This window comes from Mycothermus thermophilus (assembly GCF_041956435.1).
Source record: "Mycothermus thermophilus strain CBS 625.91 unplaced genomic scaffold VTJ04scaffold_3, whole genome shotgun sequence".
In the NCBI taxonomy this organism is placed as follows: Eukaryota; Fungi; Ascomycota; class Sordariomycetes; order Sordariales; family Chaetomiaceae; genus Mycothermus; species Mycothermus thermophilus.
In genome coordinates, this window is record NW_027191429.1 from 1,692,177 (window position 1) to 1,699,563 (window position 7,387).

Consider the following 7,387-nt stretch of genomic DNA (forward strand, 5'->3'; position numbering starts at 1 on the left):
TTTAAATACTTGACCGGGCTGAGGATCACGACTTTGTCCAGTTCAGCGCCCTTCCCCTTGTTGCTTGTCAACCGCTAGTCCCCATCTTTTCCATCTTGGGGCGGTTCCACCGGCCACCAACGCGTTGGCACAGAGGAGACTCAGAGCCGGAGGGTTGGGGTGCCCCGCCACCTCTCGGCACCCATCTTCCCGGGTAAGGGTTGGAGGAGAGAGATAGAACCGCTTAGTCAGCGGTTCCAGACCCCTGATTGACTCCTCTCTTGTACTTCCTGTACTCGAGACACCTCCGAGCCTCAATCCGTCCTCAAACAACACACGAAAGTGAGCCGATCAAGTCATGCCATAGCTCGAATTAGGGACCCGGTTATTCAAGATTTTATTCCCGCCGATTCCTCATAATCAATGGATGCGGATAACTTCGGCCAACAAATCCAATGCTAGTCCTTGACTTTGTATGTACATATGTACTTCGTTACCTTTTATAATCCGGACGACTTTGTTTTGTACCCCGTAAGACCCAAAAACACTTCTAAACATGTCATCCAACTTCTAAGTCTTTCGTTTCAAGCCCATCATCAACCGGCAGCATTCCTGTCCTCGGCCTCTTTCACCACCTGATTCCAATCCACACGCCACATGAACCAATACTCGGCCAACGACACTCTGAGGGCAGTCAAGTCAGCAAGCAATTGCGCAACGAACAAGACAATAAATGAAGTCAAACTCACATGAACAATCCAAAGGAGACACCAATCCACAACCCGGTGAGCTCCCAGTCCAGCCCGAATCCCAGGCCAAATGATATGGGCAGAGCAACCACGTAGTAGCACACGAGGTTGGCATATCCGCCAAACTCCTGCCTTCCGATGCCCCGGAGCAGGCCGTGGGACACGGCCGCCATGCCGTCAAACAGCTGCATGACGGCACACACTGGCAGCGTCCGGGCCACGATCTCTATTACCTCTGGATCCGTAGTAAAAAGCCTTGGGATGTGGTACCGGAACACGGAGAGCATCGTCATGTTGAACATGCCAACAAGTATACCACCGGCGATTGTCTGTTTTCCCAACGTTAGCTTTCCACAATCCCAGACAGGCTTGTACTACCTAGGCAAGACTCACCACCCGGGCCGACGTCTTGGCCGCTTCCACCAACTTCGCTCCGATGAGATTTGCGACGCGCGTCGAGCCGGCAATCGATAGCGGGAACGGCAGCTGGAACGTGGTTCCCGTCGTCGTCACCAAGATGCTCTGCGCCGCCAGGATGGCCACTCCCATACGACCGGAGGCGAGCGTCAGGATCTCGAACGCGAACCACTCCGCCACCACCATGACCATGCCCGGCAACGCCAGCCGAATCATTGGCCCCCAATTGCGCAGTGCCGCCCTCCGGAACCCACCCCAAGCATCCGATCCATCCACTCGCCATACGTAGAGCGCCAGCAGCGATGGCAGCATGTTCTGTGTCAACGCCACCGCCATGGGCGCTCCCACAAACCCAAACCCGAGTTTCCAGACAAAGAGCCAGTTGAGGAGCATGTTTGTCGGCGCCGCGATCAGGAGCACGTAAGTCGTGGCATGGAACAGACCCTGCGCCTGGACGAATCGTTTACCTCCTTCCTGTGAGACTGTCAGCTATCCAGTCCTCCAACTTCTCCAACGCACACATATATGCCAGCATCTCCACTTACAAAAGCAGCATATGCTGGAGTTCCCAACAGCACGATACGCAGGTAAGTGGCCGCCAGGGCTGCGCTGTCCTCATGAATCTTCAGCCTCACCAAGATGGTCTCCGCATTCAACCACACCGCCGCCACGGGTATCAACGTCAGCAACAAAAAGTACGTCATGCGTTGCAGCTGCAACCCCACAAGATGTTTATGCCCGGACCCGTAGGCCTGGGCGCACAGAGTATCCAAGCACGTCGCCAGCCCCTGGATGGGCGCGTAGCAAGTGATAGTAGCCGTCATGGAAGCCAACGACACGGCGCCGAGTTCCACCGTGCCTAGCCGTCCGACCGCCAGGATCGACGTCACATTGAGCGAGTACTGCAGGAGGAACGTCACCACCAGAGAGCGCGAGTACACGGCAATGGTTTTGGCCTCGCGCTGCCACGTCGTGCGGATCGCCCCGGCCGCGACGGCTGCTTCCCACTGCTCGTTGAGGCTGGTAGTGGGCCCCGCGTTGGCGGACCCGGCGCCAGATCCGGACCCAAGCAGCGGGGAGGTCTCGTCAACGACTCCACCAGCAGCAGCCGGGGCGCGGCCCGCACCCTCCTCCTCATCGCGCTCGTGGTGCCATGGCGTGCCGCCGCGAACTTTGGTGCTAAACATCCACTCGTACGCCCTCCTCACCAGCCCCGGCGGCTCGCCGGTGCGCGGATGTTTAGGCGGAAGGAGGTGGTTGTCGCGCAGAAGCGAGCGCTCGGCATCGCGGCTGCGGGCGCGCTCGGCGGGCGTGGCCGTCGCGGCTGGGGAGGCGGGCGGCAGCAGGCTGGCGGCGGTCGGGCGGGTGGCGCCGTAGGCGATGCCGCTCGGCCGGCGGTACAGAGTTGGACCGGGGACGGGATCAGCTGAGTCTGAGTCCGAGTCTGAAGCGGCGGCGTTCTCATGGGATTGTTTCGAATGGTGTTTGCTTTTTGTCCCTCTCCCTCGCGAGGAGGAATGGTCTTCGTGGCATTCGGCCAGGTCGTGGGCAAGTACTTGCTCGGCTAGCGGGGAGCCGGCGAGACCAACGCTGCCGTGGCCGAAGGACGATGAGAAGAAGCCGCCACCGGCGCCGGCGGGGTCATTTTTCGGAGGAATTGGTTGCGGGCTGGAGGAGGACTGGGTCATCTTGTCGTCGTTGAGGAAAACACAAGACTACTTTTGCATGTTGAAGTGACAAAAGGGACAGCCGACCTCGGGTGAACCGAGGCGAGACTCAAAGTCAACCCGGCGGGCTGGACACCTCTGCTATCTTAGTTGTAGTTGTGAGTGGGGTGTGAGGAGAAAGGAGGCGAGGTGGGTGAGCTAGTGTAGTCCAAGATGCAGCGGTGACACTGGAGCAAGGATAACGTGGTCGAAGAGCAGGAAAGTTCAGCCTGATCCAAGCTTTATACTCATGCTTGACCCCTGTACGAGGTTGCAGATCTAAAGGCGTGATGGATTGGTGCTAGGTGCATCCGGGCCGGGTACGAGAATTCATCCTAGAGCGGGGGAGCTGGTGGTCCAAGTTGTAGATGGCTCGAGCTCACCGTCCGCGTCACCACAAGTTCTTGTGTAAGAGGGGCAGGAGGAAGAGACACAAAGAACAATAACAATGGCAATTGTTACGGGCAACTCCGTATAAACTTGAGTAGCATAGGCATGCACTCTTGATTGTAGTTTCTTATCCAAACCAAGTCTCCAACCTTCCAGGTTCACCGGATCCCGTCCCTCGGAGGCTGGAGGCGAGACCGGGCCGACATCATGTTTTTGTTTGTCGGATCCGACCAAATTCCGCATGTCAGATGCCCCGGAATGCACCAAAAGGGCAAGTCGGGGCGAGTGGGATCTCTTATCGCCCCGCACTCGGTGATAAGCAGGGCGGACATGACCGGCAGAAACAAGGGTACAGGGCGGTCAACAGCGGCAGAAATTGGAATTTCCAGATGCAAGGTCAATCAAGCTCCCAAGTCGTCGCTTCACCCAAACTTGAACTATTCCAACACAAGACGACTCGACATTCACAGTACGCGAGCAGTCCCCTCGCCACACCAATGGGGAAACGGCTTGCTCGTGGGCCGGATGGCGCCCCGGCAGCGCGAAAACGACAAAAAGTCGTCCATGAGGCGCCAACTTCAGAACAAATACACGCTAGTCGGCAGCTGCAGCAGCTGCTGTCCTTCACGCAGGACCCGGTGAGGGCTCGGCACGGTATGTCTTTGTCGTTTGTCAATCGCGACCAGTTCAAAGCTTTCTAATTGATTCTCCACCTGCAGGCTTGCAATCCTTTAAGCTCTTCCTTGACGAGCTTCTCGGAGCTGACGACAATGCCGCCGCCACGGCCGATCCCGAGCGTCATCAAATCCTCCGCGACTACCTCCAGGCTACCCGCCCCGACGATAGCGAAGATGCCGCCAACCCCGTGTTTCTGCCGGGAATCATGCAAACATGGAGCTACGGGGCCCAGACCAACAACGAAAACCTCATGTCCGCCGTCCCCATCGTGCTCGGCTTGCTCCTCAAGCTCCTCGGCCGCTCGCTGGACACGGTCCCCATCGGCCTGGGAATTTGCAGGACCCTTCTCCAAAAGCGCCAGCAAGACTTGATTGCCCGCAACTTGTCGGCCGACAAGGGCAAAGCATTCATCATCTCGCCAACCCTGCGCATGCTCCGGGAGGTTGTCAGCTTCGATGGTGGCGCCGTAGCCCGGCCCCTGTTCCGAGCGCGCCTCTCCACTCTCAAGTCGCTGGCCCGTAACATGGGCATAGTGCACATTGGAGACGACGCTGAGGACCCGAAACGTCCTTCGACACGGACCCATGCCGTTCTTTTCTTCCTCACCGCCCTGCGCTACCTTCATCCTGAAGCCAAAAAGGAGTTGCTATCCCAGCGTGACATCGTGGCTGCCCTGACTCGCGATGTCAAGCAGGACCCGCCATATCTCGTGCGCGAGCTTCTCGACGGCCTCAGAACCCACGTTTTGCTCGACGATAAGCTCCCGCGTGAAGCCAAGGCCTTTTTGTTGACTGCCTCGACCCTGAGTCGCCTTGCTGCCCTCTATCAGTACCGCCTGGATGCGGTCGAGGAGGGCGGGGACAGCGAGAGTTTGCGTCCCGTCGCCGGCATTGCTCATGATTTTTTAATGATGGCTTGCACAAACCCATCATGCGGCGTGTTGCGCCAGGATTCGGGATTCTACCCTCGCGAAGTTGATCCTAATGCCTCCATTTCTCTTGCCGAGCTCGACGACCTGGGCCTTGAAGCCGTTGTGTGGATGAACAAGTACAAGCAGGAGGTGCCCGTACGAAACTTCACCCTGGCCAATTTCCTGCCCAGTCTGCGTCCTTGGTCAGGCGTGAAGCAGAGCGACCTTGTGACGGCTATCTTCCGCGTCGCCCCGGAGCTTGTTGCACATTATTTCCTGGCAAATAAGTCGTTTACATTCGAGCCGAAGCTCACGGCAACATGGATTGGCTACGCCTCCTTCGTCTTCAAGACGGCGGCGTTACCCCTGCCGGACTATTTTGGTCACAATGGTGGTTATCCCCAACTCCCGCCGCCAACATCCATTGTCATTGACAATATCCTCCCTCCCCCCGTTAACCAGAAGGCGCTGTCACGGAGCCTGGCAAGCCAGTCGAACCTGATCGCCTTCTTTGCCACGCGCATCCTGGTGGTGGCCATCGAAAAGCTCGATACAGCTGTCAAGATGCATCTCGACCCTTCCCACGCCAACAGAACCGTCTGGGCTGAAGCCGCACGTCGACTGATTGATGCATTCTGCCAGCGCAGCCCTGGTATCCAGGACATGATTAACGCGTACCGCGTGATACCTGAAAGTGACGTCCTGCACCGAGAGGCGGCGAGCCGGCTCCTCCGTCTCTGCTACGAGGTGCTGCCTCAGGTTGCTCTCATGGCCAAGTTCGATGTGTCCCCATTCCTGGAGACGTCCCTGAGCCGATTGTCACAGTCCGAAAACCAGGACCCTAGGGACTTTGTCATGGGGTTGAAGGAGCTTGAGAACCTCCTCGCCATGGCAGGTTATTCTCCAGGCATGCGTTGGTTCTCCGGTAGCGGGGTCGGTTCCGATTCTCAATCGCTCTCGCCCTTTACTCGTTTACTCAAAGTGTGCGTCGAGGCGCCCCGGGGCGTCGCTCTCGACACGATGCGCGAGGTCCTGGGCTTCGTGGCTGCCGAACAGCAGCTGGTGGTCCCTGCGACCGCCCCTGACACCGACAAAACACATCCAGGCTTGTTGGCGCTGCTGGAGGCATTACAGGTTCTGCGCCGGTCTCAACCCGACCTGGCAGCACAACTTTGGCCATTCCTTGACAATTGCTTGACGCGCTGCGCCAACGCTCCGGTGAAGTATGTCGAGCGGATGCAAGAGCTGGCGCGCGACGCTGGGCTCCAAGAGACGGCTGCCGCAAGCCCCGTGGCCTTGGCCATGCTTGAGCAGCTGCCCTTTGCCGCGGCGAAGGAAAAGGAGCGGCCGGTGCTCAAAGCGCTAGGCCGGTTCTTGCCTCTGTTCCTAGGGCTGTTGGTGACGGCAGGCGAGAGCAGGACGCTGTTGGAGCTTGTGTTTTCCAAGATGTTGGAACATCTTGCAGATAGCAAGGGCAAGCTTGCTAAGGCGGGTGTTCCGGATGGGTTGAGGTTTGAGTTCAACACATGGTCAGGAGAGCGTCAACCTGCGGCCGAGGGTCGAAAGCATTCCACAGCCGTTGTCGCCAGCGGGTTGGCAGACCAACCAGCCGACAGCGTCCAAGTTGCTTTAAATGCCGAAGCCCTGGAGCAGGCGCTGGATCTCCCCGATGCCCTCGCCGTCGACAACTCGGCGTTAGTCAAATGGACCACCAAAACCGTCGACGAGCTCATCGACGAAGGTTACGTCACCCCTCTCATGTCCCTCCTCGCCTCGGAGCACGCCAGCATCCGCAAAGAAGCTCTCGTGAACATTCTCAAAGCCGCGGCGCGCATCAAGCAATCCGAGCACGAAGAGCGCGAGCAAGTGTGGCTGCTGCTGTCGGAACTCGCAGAAACCGCGCGCGAGTCTGGCATCGACGCCTCCCCGCTCCCTTCCCACCTCGTTGCTTTTGCGTGCCACGCCCTGCCGGTCCTGCGAGACCCTCTCTCTCCGCTCTACGCTAAGGTCAACACCTTCCTCACGCGCGGCCCGGTCTGGAGCGCCGGCCGGCTGCCGCTCGTCGACGAGGTGCTGGGCGAAGACCCCGGCCAGCCGGACGCTTACTACGCCCAGCTGTCGTGGCTCCTGGGCTACCTCATCGACGGGCTCCGCGCGCCGCGCGACCTGGAGCTGCTCCATCGCAAGCGCGCCGACAAGGGGCCGGTCATGGAGCGCCTGCTCGCGGTGGGAGGGGGAAATCCGTTCCTGCGGCAGGGGCTGAGGGCACAGGTGCTAGGGCTTGTGTATAGGGCGACCAAGGTGGATGGGGGGAGCACGACGCTCACGACGAGGTTTGGGATTGTGAACTGGTTGGATGAGAGGGCGGCGGAGTGCAGGAGGAGAGGGGATGCCGAGGAGCTGGCGGTGTGTGAGGGGTTGAAGAGGAGGGTTTGGGAAACATGTGATGGACAAAGGGTCAAGGCGTGGAGTAGGGGAGGGTTGGACGGGCGGTGGTGAGTGGGTGGGGGGGGGGGGGGGAGGGGAGGGGAGGGAGGAAAGTCGGTGTAGTAGTAGTA

General features: G+C 59.1%; 2 protein-coding genes across 2 annotated transcripts; one reads left to right on the forward strand and one right to left on the reverse strand.

Annotated features, from left to right (window-relative positions):
• Positions 1 to 575: 575 nt before the first annotated feature.
• VTJ04DRAFT_4722 (uncharacterized protein) lies at positions 576 to 2,833 on the reverse strand (the record flags this gene model as incomplete). Its single annotated transcript, XM_069362761.1, has 4 exons — positions 576 to 663; positions 729 to 1,057; positions 1,122 to 1,619; positions 1,691 to 2,833. The coding sequence occupies 4 exons, from the start codon at positions 2,831 to 2,833 to the stop codon at positions 576 to 578; spliced, it is 2,058 nt and encodes a 685-aa protein (XP_069219675.1).
• A 905-nt stretch (positions 2,834 to 3,738) lies between these two features.
• On the forward strand, positions 3,739 to 7,328 carry VTJ04DRAFT_4723 (uncharacterized protein; the record flags this gene model as incomplete). The annotated part of the gene is made up of 2 exons (XM_069362762.1): positions 3,739 to 3,895; positions 3,961 to 7,328. 2 exons carry the CDS (start codon positions 3,739 to 3,741, stop codon positions 7,326 to 7,328), a joined length of 3,525 nt encoding a protein of 1,174 aa, XP_069219676.1.
• Positions 7,329 to 7,387: the final 59 nt, after the last annotated feature.